General features: G+C 41.6%; 1 protein-coding gene across 6 annotated transcripts in view; it reads left to right on the top strand.

Moving 5' to 3' along the window:
• SEC24C (SEC24 homolog C, COPII coat complex component) overlaps positions 1-15,220 on the top strand; it is an 85,244-nt gene extending 70,024 nt beyond the window's left edge. For 5 of the 6 annotated variants that reach the window (XM_040320451.1, XM_040320449.1, XM_040320453.1 and 2 more), the window contains one exon: positions 2,091-4,815. In XM_040320451.1, the coding sequence (XP_040176385.1) occupies positions 2,091-2,231 (141 nt within the window). In that variant the 3' untranslated portion in view covers positions 2,232-4,815. Of the gene's footprint in view, positions 1-2,090; positions 4,816-12,493 lie in introns of those variants that run through there. The other variant, XM_040320450.1, reaches the window with a different exon arrangement.
• Positions 15,221-16,133: the final 913 nt, after the last annotated feature.

Below are 16,133 nucleotides of genomic sequence, written 5' to 3'. Positions count from 1 at the left end.
TGCCGATCGCCAGAGGGATGTGGAGCTGTCACTTCCCGCCACTTTCTCATAATTTCAGTAGTTTAGCTGGCTGTCGCTGGCTTTGTACTGGGTCATACACCCAGAACTAGCATGCAACAAAAGAGTGTAGGAGAAAGGTCAGAAAACCCTTGTAACTATTCTTATTCCAGGTCAGTGGTACAAAGAGCGTTGAAGCCTAAGCAACTAGCTTTGAACAAAGGAAGTCTGCAACGGCTGCCCATAGAGCGCTCTCATTCACTATGAAGAAAAATGTATTCCATTAAAGGAGAAATATGGGCAAATCTTTTTTGGTCATGCTTCTCCCATGGGTCACAGGAGTAGAGTTCTTTCTGAACTCCTGTGAGCTATTTTCAGCCAACAGTGGGCTAAAGTCAGCTGACATCACTCAAGCCAGTCTAGGCTCGGGAAAGATCCTCACTATATGGTCGGGATCCACCCAGAAGCCTGGGCCGGCACCTGGCTCAGCCTCTCGGCAATCCGCTGAGAGCCTGAGCCAGCCCCTCCAGCAGTCCAGCTCTCCAGTGAGCTGCTTACTGACAGTCGCGGCCAGCAGTGTTTGATCGCTCAGTTCTCTCTGCAGAGCTGGCAGGGGACAGATGCAGCATCAGATCGATGCTACATTCATCTAGGTGAGTAGAATTGTTTGTTATTTTGGAATTCTGTACTGTAAGCTAAAAATATCCCTGAACTTTCTATTGTTGGGGAAAAAAAAAATTATCCTTGAACAGTTTTTATGCAAGCTGAGGAGAAAGGGAAAACTAAAAGCACTCAGCATTATTCATATAGATTGACTGACTATTTAACCACTTCGTTACTGGCCCATAGTCAAAAGACGTCCTGTTTTTAAAGATGGATATCTCAGTAACGGCAGCAGCTGCTGTCACAACTGAGGTATCCATCTTTAGTGCCGACGGTCCTGTACACGATAACGGCAGTCTCCGCGGCGAATTCGCCGCGAGATCGCCGTTATCGGTGGCGGGAGAGGGGCCCCTCCCGCCGCTGTCCCGCGCCCTCCGCCGCTTACCGGAGCCGTCGGTAGCGGCGGAGGGGATCGCGACCATCCGGCAGCTGAGCGGGGACGAGACTGAAGGAAAAATCTCCTTCGCCCGTCCCCCATAGCTCTGCTGGGCGGAAGTGACGTCAAAACGTCAGTCCCGCCCAGCCTCTTAAAGAGACATTTTTTTTTTTTTGTCATTTGAAAAAATGACATTTCCAAATTTTTTTTTTTTTTTTTTGCATTTAAGCCCAAATATGAGATCTGAGGTCTTTTTGACCCCAGATCTCATATTTAAGAGGACCTGTCATGCTTTTTTCTATTACAAGGGATGTTTACATTCCTTGTAATAGGAATAAAAGTGATAATTTTTAATTTTTTTTTTATTTCAGTGTTAAAAATTGTAAAATAATTAAAAATAAATGCGAAAAGCTAAAAAAAATTTTTTTTAAAGCGCCCCGTCGAGCTCGCGCGTAGAAGCGAACGTATACGCGAGTAGCGCCGACATATGAAAACGGTATTCAAACCACACAAGTGAGGTATCGCCGCGATCGTTAGAGCGAGAGCAATAATTTTAGCCTTAGGCCTACTCTGTAACTCAAAAAATGCAGCCTGTAGAATTTTTTAAACGTCGCCTATCAAGATTTTTAAGGGTAAAAGTTTGACGCCATGCCACGAGCGGGCGCAATTTTTAAGCGTGACATATTGGGTATCATTTTACTCGGCGTAACATTATCTTTCACAATATATAAAAAAATTGGGCCAAATTTATTGTTGTGTTATTTTTTAATTTAAAAAAGTGAATTTTTTCCAAAAAAAGTGCGCTTGTAAGACCGCTGCGCAAATACGGTGTGACAAAAAGTATTGCAATGACTGCCATTTTATTCTCTAGTGTGTTAGAAAAAAAAATATATATAATGTTTGGGGGTTTTAAGTAATATTCTAGCAAAAAAAACTGTTTTAGTCTCGTAAACACTGAATCTGAAAAACAGGCTCGGTAACGAAGTGGTTAAAAATAGATGACATGCTCTTTTATATCAATATGTACCTTCTTTTTTTTTTTTTTTTTTTTTAGTTGCTGATTGTGAAACAGGACGACAAGCTTGAGATGTTCTTCAAACACTTTCTGGTTGAAGATAAGAACCTGAATGGAGGGGCTTCATATGTAGACTTCCTCTGTCATATGCACAAGGAGATCCGACAACTTCTTAGTTAGAGATGGAAGAGTTGGAGTTATCACCTCCAGTGACATTTAAAATATTTTGCTAACCACCTTGGTCTTTTAACTATGCTACTACAACCAGGACACCCAGAAGTGAAGGACCGTTATGTTTTGTTTTCTGATTGCCCCTTGTCTTTAGTTCACATAATTCTCCTTTCAAAACCCCCTTGTGCCCCACATCCTTCCCATTCTAAAGATGAAGATAATATTTATGGATTAACTGAATGTTGCCCCTATTTGACCAAATTGTCTGCACTGAGGAGCACAAAGCTGTCTTGGTTGGGATGAATGTAGAGATGCCTGCTCAGGAGAGAGGTTAAACACTGGTTATTACCCATTTGCTTTGGTCTGCCTTTAAGAGAAAAGAAAATTTTATGAGAACACATATGAACTGACTTGGACAGTATGAGAACGAATTTCCATTATTTCATAAAACATTCTTTTTAGACAAATACATCATTTTTTTTTTTTTTGGAAGCACCTGGAAATGTTTTGGGTGTCCTTTTTGTTTTATTAAACTTTGTCATTGAAGCAAACAATAAAACCCATAAGACCATACTGTTCAGATATAACGGTTTTACAGTTGTCACCTATGGTCCCCCGATAAAAAAAAAATATATTTGAGGATAAGCATGATTATGGTCAATGATTTTGAGCCTAGCAGCGTGATCTAGCCCCTTTAAATAATGGCTTCTGGCAATACTTTATTTTTCTATAAATAATTAAATCATCCATCTTTAATGCTCTTAGAGTTGACATTATTTGTCCTGTGTGAAGTTGGTTTACAAATATAATTTTGGTGCATTTATTTAAATTTTTATTTTCTATGTCCTGTTTTTTATCATGCTGCTGTTTAGGCTTAACATTGTGCCGTGAGCACATGGTTGACCTGGTCATCAAGTGTAGAATCATACGTAAAATAGTATAGACTAAATTATTTGAAAGTGAAGGTGAAGACTTGGCAAGCCCTTTCATTCCTCTCTTGCTATATACAAACTTTGAACTCGCTTGGAGGACAGGCTTGGTTTATTGCCCAACTCCAGCCAAAAGAATTTGCTGTGTTTTGGACAAAGTAGGGAAGGGTTAGAAACTGTCAGTTTTATATTGCTGTCTGTGTCCTCATTTGCAATATTTAGGCCTCATGCACACTGGGCATTTGCCCAGCTCTTCTGAATCCCTTTATCCTGGCAGGACGAAAGCGGCGTTTAAAAAAACGCACCTATTTTTTTTCGAAGGCTTTTAGAAGCAGTTTTTTTAGCTGCAGTGTGCACAAGACCTAACCCTTCATGTCCTGATGGCAGTGGTTCACGGAACAGTAAGAGATGAGTAACTTTTTTTTTTTTCTCTGTGGAACCAGAAAAGATAAAACCTCTTGAGAACCCCCATGAGAGTTCCTGATAATAAAAACATTACAGTTCTCATCCATTCTTACTCTTTTCATGTTTACAAAAGCAGCTTTGGCTGGAGTTGGGCATTACAGGGGTTGTAAATCATTGAGGTTTTTTACCTTTATGCATTCTTTGCCTAAAGGTGAAAAACCTTCTGTAGTGCAGCTCCCTCCCAGAGCCCCCTTTTTCTTACCTGAACTTGATCTTTCCAGCGACGAGAACAAGCTCAGCAGCTCCAGCATCTGTCTCAGGTCCTCATTGGATAGGTTGATGGCAGCAACAGCCGTTGGCTCCCGCTGCTGTCAAATCCAGTGGCACAGGGTTGGGGCAGAGTCTTGCTGTCTGTGTCACTTAACTCAAAAGTAGGACTCTGGAGCACGGGTGCCCCGTTGGAATATGGGTCTCTGAGGGGGCACTCAATGCAGGGAGGAGCCGCTGGTAGACCCCAGAAGAAGAGGGCCAGGATAATATGTTTGTTTAAAAAAAAAAAAAAAAGTATAGCGAACAATTACAACACCTTTAAGGATAACTTGGACACACTTGTTATGACTCAATAAAGCAATGCAAATGGAAATTTTTCTTAAAATCTGACTTAAGAAAATTACTTCTGCGTGCTTAGTATGTGTTAATATGCTTTGCATACTGCACTTTCCAGCACTGAATAAGGCAGCTAGTAGTGTAACAGAGTTTGTTTTTATTGGGCCTTTGTTCTTTTTTTTTTTTTTGGGGGGGGGGGGGGTTCTCTTAGCAAGATAATTCTGATTTGTGCATTTTTGGTTTTAGTATTTTCGAAAATAAGACAGAGGGGGACTGCTCCTAGGTTTTAGCCTTCTCCATAAGAATGTTTGTAGCTAATAAGGACAGTGGTGTGTCAACCAGCCTTAAGAACTTTGCATTCCATGCCTTGGTTCTTTTCTCAGCTGTCCTGCATGTTCCACTCTGCTAAAGTGAAGGACAATGATCTCTGAGAGCAGAGCTGCCGCCTCAGATGGAGACCCTTCACAGCAAGACTCCCTGTTGTCCAGTGGAGAGTTATTCCTTGTAGGAGACTGTCAGTATTTTCTCTACTAACAAGCATTGAAGCCTCTCAAGCACTTCAAAATTGTAGACTTCTGCATCTTACTGCTTCATAATTGCTGTGTTGATTTTACGAGGGAACCAATATAAATTATATACATACATTAAACCTTTTTTTTTGTGTGTGTTTTCTAAATTCCTCATTACATTTGTACAGAAATAAAATCTAGTGATTGTATTCCTCTGCCCTTGCTGTAAATGTGATAAATGCTTTTAGGTCCTGGATTATTACGTTTTGTGTTTGCAGTAACAGTGCATTTATCACAAAGCTGCATTCCCCTGCATTTGTATAGTGAATGGTTATGCTTGTGGGGATCTGTCACCATTATGTATCTGGAAAAACTAAAGTAAACATTCTGTATTGCCAAAAGTTTTCAGACACTCCTCCAAAATAAGTAAAGGGTACTGTTAATGTTACAATATACAAAGACACATTGGACAATTGTGTGCTTCCAGGCTTAGGCAATGGTTTGGAGAAGCCCCTGTTCTTCTCCAGCATGGCTGTCCCTTTGCATAAAGTTTAGCATGAGTTTAGTGTGGAGGAACTTGAGTGTCACAGAGCTTTGATCTTCATCACCTATTGAACACCTTTGGGATGATTTGGAACTCTAATTCTGAGCCAATTTTTCTCGTCCAGCATTGGTACCTGACTTCACAAATGCTCTTTTTGTCCGAGTGGACACAAATTTATGTAGACACTAGACATGTGCATTCGTTTTCGTTAGAATGCATTTTCGTCCGAAAATCGGGTTTTTACGTTATCGTTTTAACAAACGATAACGAAAGTGCAAGAAACGAAAACCGAAAGATCCGACATAAAAAATGCTTTATTTTCGTTTTTGAACAATCGACAGAAACCAAAAATATTCGACGTTCCGTCGAATATTCTTTTGACCATTCGGCAGAAACCAAGTATTATTGGATTTTCGGACGAAAGCTATTCCCCAACGAAAAACAAAATAAATCAAAACTATTTTCGGGAGTAACTAAATACATTTATTTTCCAAACGAAAACTAAACAAAATATTCCAGTCTGCACATGTCTAGTAGACAGACAAAAATCTTGTGGAAATCTTTTTCAGAAGCGTAGAATCTCCTATAGATCATGGAAGGGATGGGGGTAACTTCATATAAATACCCATGGATTTGAAGTGAGAACTGTAACAAATTCATACAAGTTTGATGGTCAAGCTCCGCAAACCTTCGGCAGCCCCATAGTGTACGTAGGTGGTCATTTTTAGAACTTTCTGAAAACCCTGGCTTTTTGAGTCCTATGTAGATCCATTGTAGTTTAATTGGAAAAATATATATTTTTTCCCCTCCAATCATCTTTCAGGACAGCACCTGGAGAGGGTAGATTGGCCCATTTTCCCAGAAAACACAGCAACCTCAAGCTTTAAAGGCAGGCTACTTCCACCAAGTTATTTCCTCCATGGTGGAATGTCTGCATGGCAACCAGGGTGATGCGGCATTCTCTGCAGGTGCTGGGGGCGGTGTGCTATTGCCATGCCTTCTTTCTTTATGGTGACCATCCCAGCATCATACCCCGACAGGTAGGGGACCTCTAGAGCTTTCTCTCTTTTCGAGCTTGGTGAGATTAAAAGGGTTGTAAAGGTTTGTTTTTTATTTTCTAAATGGGTTCCTTTAAGCTAGTGCATTGTTGGTTCACTTACCCTTTCCTTCCATTTCCCTTCTAAATGTTTTTTTTCTTTGTCTGACTTTCTCACTTCCTGTTCCTTCTCGGTAAGCTGTTCTAAATGACTTTCCACCGCTCGGATGATGGTGGAAAGCTTACTGAGGAGAAACAGGAAGTGAGAAATTCAAACAAAGAAAAAAAACATTTAGAAGGGAAATTGAAGGAAAAGGTAAGTGAACCAATAATGCACTAGCTTAAAGGAACCCATTTAGAAAATAAAAGCCGAACCTTTACAAGGTAATGAGAGGTTACAGGCAGGGTATTGTAGAGTTTACCATTTTGTGGTGGTGTCATCTCCCGAGTCCTGGAGGGGGTGGTCCTTCTTCCGGAGTGCAAACTCGTCCCAATGCTTCCTGCTCGACTACCTCTGCTGTTTCCTGAGGGTGTTATGACGTGTCTTCTATAGGGGCGGCTTGCTCCCTGTCTGAACAACTTTCGGCTCCTTTGTAGCCATGACCCAGACAAGAATTGCCTTCCATCCTGTGTAAGTTGTGGGGTGTCTGGGGCCTCTTGCCTTTCTGATTCTCGCTGCACTGCCTGTCAAAATCCCCCAGTACTGAAGGCCTCTGCTCTGGCCAGGCCCTCTTATAACAATTTTTCTGCAGCTATAGAGGGTTTTGTACCCCCGCATGAAAAGGGCCCTATTGCAGAAGCTGTGTAAAAAAAAAAAAAACAGCAAAAAAAAAAAAAACACCCTTCTCTTGTCCAAAGGCTCAGAATGATGAATGCTCTTCGACCTCCTGGGTCTGCATTGCACAATATCAGATATGGTTTTATTAGTTAACCAGATCAACGAGAAGCTAGACAAATTTGTCTCCATGAACATGGGAGCCAGCACTGCAGATGTCCTCATAGCGCTGTGAGATACACCTTAATCTATGCTCTACTAAAACGATTACTTTCTTTTTTCATACATCATGGGACACAGTCAGACTATTAATTACCTGCTGGGTTATATTTGATCATCAGGTGAATCACACTGGTAGACAAAGTCTTTAGACAGAAAGTGACCTCCCTATATAACCCCTCCCCTATGGGAAGCAAATCAGTGTTTTTTTTTTGTTTTGTTTTTTTTAACCAATGTCTACAAGGTGGATGGCACATTCGTTTGAGCTCGCTGAGCTCCAGGTCTCTATTCCCATAAACTGTTCCAAAAATGAATCAAGGGATTGACTGATTGGATCCCTTTTGACACAGGCTTTCAGACCTAGTTCAGTGGTACTTGAGCCTCGCAAAGAAGATTCGAGATCCTGTGAGGCTTTGCCTGTAAGCGACCTTTGGGCACTGGACCCTGCGCAGTAGGAAATCCTGTAAAGTAGGGCCCAGATTCACGTAGAGCGGTGCATCTTTGAGCGGGCGTAGCGAATCTCATATGCGCTACGCCGACATAACATAGAGAGGCAAGTACAGTATTCACAAAGCACTTGCTCCCTAAGTTACGGCAGCGTAGCGTAAATGGGCCGGTGTAAGCCCACCTAAGTAGGAAGGTAGTGGGCGTGTTGTATTAAAATGAAGCGTGACCCCCATGTAAATGAAGGGCCGAACGAACGGCGCGTGCGCGCGCATGTTTGGAATCGCGTCGCATATACTCCCTAAGATACGACGGCTCAATGCCTTCGACGTGAATGTAACCTACGCCCAGCCCCATTCACGTACGACTTGCGTAAACGACGTAAAATACGACGGCTGTTCCGACGTCCATACCTTTGCATGGGATGCGCCTCCTTTTTGGTGGTTTATCGTTACGCCGGAAAAACTGCCTTGCGTAAACAGCGTAGATTACAGCGACGGGCGTAAGTTCGTTCGTGAATCAGCGTATCTCGCTCATTTACATATTTGACGCGTAAACTGTTGGTGCTATATAAATCCTGTATAATATATACATACATACAAACTTATGTGGGGTGTCCTAGTGATTGGAACAATCAGTCAAGCTAGCTAAAGGCTGGACACCTGTGTGCGGTGACCATACGGGGGAGTGTTTGGGCTAGCTTCTTTTTTCTTTTTTTTACCTCATTTGCAAAAACCCGCTGAAACTTAGTTTTATTGTTTAACAATCGGGCTTAAGTGCCTTTCATATAGCACGTGCGTTTGTTTAATACTGCTATACTCGCCAGTTGTTGCCTAGCAGCCTTGGTGCACATGCATTTGCAGAGCGTCGCTATACTCACATACCGGTGTACAGCCACCTTATTTAAGCTGTGTATGCCAAGCATGCTGTGCTTTCAGGCTACAGCTGTGGGATACAGAGCAGGCTCTAACCAGACACTTGCGGTAGAAAAAAATTCATTATCCAGGTTACGTGAGTCACCAAGTGTTGCTTGGCAGACTATGGTGCTTAGCCAGATTGTTGCATAGGGGCTTGGTGAGCCCTATTAAAGGGTCTCCCTTCTGAGGTATGTTAAATCTACACCAAGGTACTCTTTTTGTGGCTATTTAAAGGGAAGGGCACACCTATGTCATCACTAGTTCCTGATGAACCTAGTGTTGTGTCCCCTGAAAGACCAGAGGCTTCTGGGCAATCTAAGCCACTGTGCCCATCTGATATGGTGCCTATAGTCAATGCTGCTGCCTCACCCTTCATTACTAAGGATGAACTGTCCTCAGCCCTAGCCGACTTACGGCACAGGATTGCCAACATGATTGCAACCATCCCACAGGGTGGCAGGAAGCATGACAGATCCCTCTCCCCGGAGCCTCCAGCTTTGGACGGGAATGGGTTGAGAATGGGGGAAGGAGCTTAAAGCTCAGGATTCTGTAGACGGCCTGGAAGACATTGCTTGGTATGAAGCCAGAAAATGGCATCCACGGAAATATGTGATTGGGAAAATCCTCTTTTCTACAGTCAGCTGTAGAAATCAAATTGGCTTTGAGTACAATTAGAGGTCAAGTTTCGGCCCTATCAGTATTCTTCCAAAGGCCTTTGGCCTCCCATTCACTGATCCAAACCTTTATGCAAGGGGCAACTTGCTTACTTCCCCCATTAGGTCACCTATGCGTGTTAAAGAAACAACCATTTGAATCTATCAAGGAAATTCCATTAGACTTGCTGTCATGCAAGCTAGCCTTCCTGATGGTTATCACCTTGGCTAGGAGAGTGTCGAAATTGACGTCCCTGTTGTGCACGGAAACCGTATTTAATCCTTCACCACGGCAGAATCGTATTACAACCTGTTCCATCCTTTTCACCAAAGGTGGTGTCGGTCTTTCATTTAAATCTGGACATTATTTTGCCGCCTTTTTTTTTCGGCCTCATTCGGCAGAAGAGAGATGACTACAGTCCTTGGACGAGCAGTCGAGGTTTATTTGTCAAGATCTGCAGGATCAGACTTTTTTTGTTTTTGTTTTAACAAAAGGACCCAAGAAAGGGCAGACAGCTTCCATTGCCAATTGGGTCCGTCAATTGATCATTCAGGCCTATGGTCTGAAACATAAAGCGCCTCCCTTTTAGGGTGAGAGCTCATTTTACCAGGGGTGTAAAAACCTCCTGGACTTTTCGTCATCGGGCATCTGTGGCTCAGATTGTAAGGCTCTTCGGGGCAGACGTTTACAAAATTCATCAAGGGGATGTTCGAGCAGCCAAAGATTCGGCTTTTGGCTGCAGTGTTTTGCGGGCTGCCGTATAAAAACTGATGTCTACTGTTTGGTAGGGTATCTCCCTCAAGCCTATTGCTCTGGGACGTCCCAGCAGGTAATGAATATTAGCCTAACTGTGTCCCATGATGTACTCAAAAGAAAAGGATTTTACAGGTAAGTTTGACGAAAAAAATCCTATATTATATTATTTTTTATTTTATATCACCATCAAATTTAACTGAACTTGAGCAGTTATGCAAAGAAGAGTGGGCAAATATTGCAGTCTAGATGTGCAAAGTTAGTAGAGACATATCCCAACAGACTAAAGGCTGTAATTAACTACTTGCCGACCTGCCGCCGTCATTCTACGGCTGCAGGTGGGCTCTCCTGACACTTTACGGTCTACTGTGGAGCATAAACATTAAAGTATGCCGATCGCCAGAGGGATGTGGAGCTGTCACTTCCCGCCACTTTCTCATAATTTCAGTAGTTTAGCTGGCTGTCGCTGGCTTTGTACTGGGTCATACACCCAGAACTAGCATGCAACAAAAGAGTGTAGGAGAAAGGTCAGAAAACCCTTGTAACTATTCTTATTCCAGGTCAGTGGTACAAAGAGCGTTGAAGCCTAAGCAACTAGCTTTGAACAAAGGAAGTCTGCAACGGCTGCCCATAGAGCGCTCTCATTCACTATGAAGAAAAATGTATTCCATTAAAGGAGAAATATGGGCAAATCTTTTTTGGTCATGCTTCTCCCATGGGTCACAGGAGTAGAGTTCTTTCTGAACTCCTGTGAGCTATTTTCAGCCAACAGTGGGCTAAAGTCAGCTGACATCACTCAAGCCAGTCTAGGCTCGGGAAAGATCCTCACTATATGGTCGGGATCCACCCAGAAGCCTGGGCCGGCACCTGGCTCAGCCTCTCGGCAATCCGCTGAGAGCCTGAGCCAGCCCCTCCAGCAGTCCAGCTCTCCAGTGAGCTGCTTACTGACAGTCGCGGCCAGCAGTGTTTGATCGCTCAGTTCTCTCTGCAGAGCTGGCAGGGGACAGATGCAGCATCAGATCGATGCTACATTCATCTAGGTGAGTAGAATTGTTTGTTATTTTGGAATTCTGTACTGTAAGCTAAAAATATCCCTGAACTTTCTATTGTTGGGGAAAAAAAAAATTATCCTTGAACAGTTTTTATGCAAGCTGAGGAGAAAGGGAAAACTAAAAGCACTCAGCATTATTCATATAGATTGACTGACTATTTAACCACTTCGTTACTGGCCCATAGTCAAAAGACGTCCTGTTTTTAAAGATGGATATCTCAGTAACGGCAGCAGCTGCTGTCACAACTGAGGTATCCATCTTTAGTGCCGACGGTCCTGTACACGATAACGGCAGTCTCCGCGGCGAATTCGCCGCGAGATCGCCGTTATCGGTGGCGGGAGAGGGGCCCCTCCCGCCGCTGTCCCGCGCCCTCCGCCGCTTACCGGAGCCGTCGGTAGCGGCGGAGGGGATCGCGACCATCCGGCAGCTGAGCGGGGACGAGACTGAAGGAAAAATCTCCTTCGCCCGTCCCCCATAGCTCTGCTGGGCGGAAGTGACGTCAAAACGTCAGTCCCGCCCAGCCTCTTAAAGAGACATTTTTTTTTTTTTGTCATTTGAAAAAATGACATTTCCAAATTTTTTTTTTTTTTTTTTGCATTTAAGCCCAAATATGAGATCTGAGGTCTTTTTGACCCCAGATCTCATATTTAAGAGGACCTGTCATGCTTTTTTCTATTACAAGGGATGTTTACATTCCTTGTAATAGGAATAAAAGTGATAATTTTTAATTTTTTTTTTATTTCAGTGTTAAAAATTGTAAAATAATTAAAAATAAATGCGAAAAGCTAAAAAAAATTTTTTTTAAAGCGCCCCGTCGAGCTCGCGCGTAGAAGCGAACGTATACGCGAGTAGCGCCGACATATGAAAACGGTATTCAAACCACACAAGTGAGGTATCGCCGCGATCGTTAGAGCGAGAGCAATAATTTTAGCCTTAGGCCTACTCTGTAACTCAAAAAATGCAGCCTGTAGAATTTTTTAAACGTCGCCTATCAAGATTTTTAAGGGTAAAAGTTTGACGCCATGCCACGAGCGGGCGCAATTTTTAAGCGTGACATATTGGGTATCATTTTACTCGGCGTAACATTATCTTTCACAATATATAAAAAAATTGGGCCAAATTTATTGTTGTGTTATTTTTTAATTTAAAAAAGTGAATTTTTTCCAAAAAAAGTGCGCTTGTAAGACCGCTGCGCAAATACGGTGTGACAAAAAGTATTGCAATGACTGCCATTTTATTCTCTAGTGTGTTAGAAAAAAAAATATATATAATGTTTGGGGGTTTTAAGTAATATTCTAGCAAAAAAAACTGTTTTAGTCTCGTAAACACTGAATCTGAAAAACAGGCTCGGTAACGAAGTGGTTAAAAATAGATGACATGCTCTTTTATATCAATATGTACCTTCTTTTTTATTTTTATTTTTTTTAGTTGCTGATTGTGAAACAGGACGACAAGCTTGAGATGTTCTTCAAACACTTTCTGGTTGAAGATAAGAACCTGAATGGAGGGGCTTCATATGTAGACTTCCTCTGTCATATGCACAAGGAGATCCGACAACTTCTTAGTTAGAGATGGAAGAGTTGGAGTTATCACCTCCAGTGACATTTAAAATATTTTGCTAACCACCTTGGTCTTTTAACTATGCTACTACAACCAGGACACCCAGAAGTGAAGGACCGTTATGTTTTGTTTTCTGATTGCCCCTTGTCTTTAGTTCACATAATTCTCCTTTCAAAACCCCCTTGTGCCCCACATCCTTCCCATTCTAAAGATGAAGATAATATTTATGGATTAACTGAATGTTGCCCCTATTTGACCAAATTGTCTGCACTGAGGAGCACAAAGCTGTCTTGGTTGGGATGAATGTAGAGATGCCTGCTCAGGAGAGAGGTTAAACACTGGTTATTACCCATTTGCTTTGGTCTGCCTTTAAGAGAAAAGAAAATTTTATGAGAACACATATGAACTGACTTGGACAGTATGAGAACGAATTTCCATTATTTCATAAAACATTCTTTTTAGACAAATACATCATTTTTTTTTTTTTTGGAAGCACCTGGAAATGTTTTGGGTGTCCTTTTTGTTTTATTAAACTTTGTCATTGAAGCAAACAATAAAACCCATAAGACCATACTGTTCAGATATAACGGTTTTACAGTTGTCACCTATGGTCCCCCGATAAAAAAAAAAATATATTTGAGGATAAGCATGATTATGGTCAATGATTTTGAGCCTAGCAGCGTGATCTAGCCCCTTTAAATAATGGCTTCTGGCAATACTTTATTTTTCTATAAATAATTAAATCATCCATCTTTAATGCTCTTAGAGTTGACATTATTTGTCCTGTGTGAAGTTGGTTTACAAATATAATTTTGGTGCATTTATTTAAATTTTTATTTTCTATGTCCTGTTTTTTATCATGCTGCTGTTTAGGCTTAACATTGTGCCGTGAGCACATGGTTGACCTGGTCATCAAGTGTAGAATCATACGTAAAATAGTATAGACTAAATTATTTGAAAGTGAAGGTGAAGACTTGGCAAGCCCTTTCATTCCTCTCTTGCTATATACAAACTTTGAACTCGCTTGGAGGACAGGCTTGGTTTATTGCCCAACTCCAGCCAAAAGAATTTGCTGTGTTTTGGACAAAGTAGGGAAGGGTTAGAAACTGTCAGTTTTATATTGCTGTCTGTGTCCTCATTTGCAATATTTAGGCCTCATGCACACTGGGCATTTGCCCAGCTCTTCTGAATCCCTTTATCCTGGCAGGACGAAAGCGGCGTTTAAAAAAACGCACCTATTTTTTTTCGAAGGCTTTTAGAAGCAGTTTTTTTAGCTGCAGTGTGCACAAGACCTAACCCTTCATGTCCTGATGGCAGTGGTTCACGGAACAGTAAGAGATGAGTAACTTTTTTTTTTTTCTCTGTGGAACCAGAAAAGATAAAACCTCTTGAGAACCCCCATGAGAGTTCCTGATAATAAAAACATTACAGTTCTCATCCATTCTTACTCTTTTCATGTTTACAAAAGCAGCTTTGGCTGGAGTTGGGCATTACAGGGGTTGTAAATCATTGAGGTTTTTTACCTTTATGCATTCTTTGCCTAAAGGTGAAAAACCTTCTGTAGTGCAGCTCCCTCCCAGAGCCCCCTTTTTCTTACCTGAACTTGATCTTTCCAGCGACGAGAACAAGCTCAGCAGCTCCAGCATCTGTCTCAGGTCCTCATTGGATAGGTTGATGGCAGCAACAGCCGTTGGCTCCCGCTGCTGTCAAATCCAGTGGCACAGGGTTGGGGCAGAGTCTTGCTGTCTGTGTCACTTAACTCAAAAGTAGGACTCTGGAGCACGGGTGCCCCGTTGGAATATGGGTCTCTGAGGGGGCACTCAATGCAGGGAGGAGCCGCTGGTAGACCCCAGAAGAAGAGGGCCAGGATAATATGTTTGTTTAAAAAAAAAAAAAAAAGTATAGCGAACAATTACAACACCTTTAAGGATAACTTGGACACACTTGTTATGACTCAATAAAGCAATGCAAATGGAAATTTTTCTTAAAATCTGACTTAAGAAAATTACTTCTGCGTGCTTAGTATGTGTTAATATGCTTTGCATACTGCACTTTCCAGCACTGAATAAGGCAGCTAGTAGTGTAACAGAGTTTGTTTTTATTGGGCCTTTGTTCTTTTATTTTTTTTTGGGGGGGGGGGGGGGTTCTCTTAGCAAGATAATTCTGATTTGTGCATTTTTGGTTTTAGTATTTTCGAAAATAAGACAGAGGGGGACTGCTCCTAGGTTTTAGCCTTCTCCATAAGAATGTTTGTAGCTAATAAGGACAGTGGTGTGTCAACCAGCCTTAAGAACTTTGCATTCCATGCCTTGGTTCTTTTCTCAGCTGTCCTGCATGTTCCACTCTGCTAAAGTGAAGGACAATGATCTCTGAGAGCAGAGCTGCCGCCTCAGATGGAGACCCTTCACAGCAAGACTCCCTGTTGTCCAGTGGAGAGTTATTCCTTGTAGGAGACTGTCAGTATTTTCTCTACTAACAAGCATTGAAGCCTCTCAAGCACTTCAAAATTGTAGACTTCTGCATCTTACTGCTTCATAATTGCTGTGTTGATTTTACGAGGGAACCAATATAAATTATATACATACATTAAACCTTTTTTTTTGTGTGTGTTTTCTAAATTCCTCATTACATTTGTACAGAAATAAAATCTAGTGATTGTATTCCTCTGCCCTTGCTGTAAATGTGATAAATGCTTTTAGGTCCTGGATTATTACGTTTTGTGTTTGCAGTAACAGTGCATTTATCACAAAGCTGCATTCCCCTGCATTTGTATAGTGAATGGTTATGCTTGTGGGGATCTGTCACCATTATGTATCTGGAAAAACTAAAGTAAACATTCTGTATTGCCAAAAGTTTTCAGACACTCCTCCAAAATAAGTAAAGGGTACTGTTAATGTTACAATATACAAAGACACATTGGACAATTGTGTGCTTCCAGGCTTAGGCAATGGTTTGGAGAAGCCCCTGTTCTTCTCCAGCATGGCTGTCCCTTTGCATAAAGTTTAGCATGAGTTTAGTGTGGAGGAACTTGAGTGTCACAGAGCTTTGATCTTCATCACCTATTGAACACCTTTGGGATGATTTGGAACTCTAATTCTGAGCCAATTTTTCTCGTCCAGCATTGGTACCTGACTTCACAAATGCTCTTTTTGTCCGAGTGGACACAAATTTATGTAGACACTAGACATGTGCATTCGTTTTCGTTAGAATGCATTTTCGTCCGAAAATCGGGTTTTTACGTTATCGTTTTAACAAACGATAACGAAAGTGCAAGAAACGAAAACCGAAAGATCCGACATAAAAAATGCTTTATTTTCGTTTTTGAACAATCGACAGAAACCAAAAATATTCGACGTTCCGTCGAATATTCTTTTGACCATTCGGCAGAAACCAAGTATTATTGGATTTTCGGACGAAAGCTATTCCCCAACGAAAAACAAAATAAATCAAAACTATTTTCGGGAGTAACTAAATACATTTATTTTCCAAACGAAAACTAAACAAAATA

This window comes from Rana temporaria, chromosome 8 (genome assembly GCF_905171775.1).
Source record: "Rana temporaria chromosome 8, aRanTem1.1, whole genome shotgun sequence".
In the NCBI taxonomy this organism is placed as follows: Eukaryota; Metazoa; Chordata; class Amphibia; order Anura; family Ranidae; genus Rana; species Rana temporaria.
This window is presented reverse-complemented; position numbering and strand designations above follow the sequence as displayed.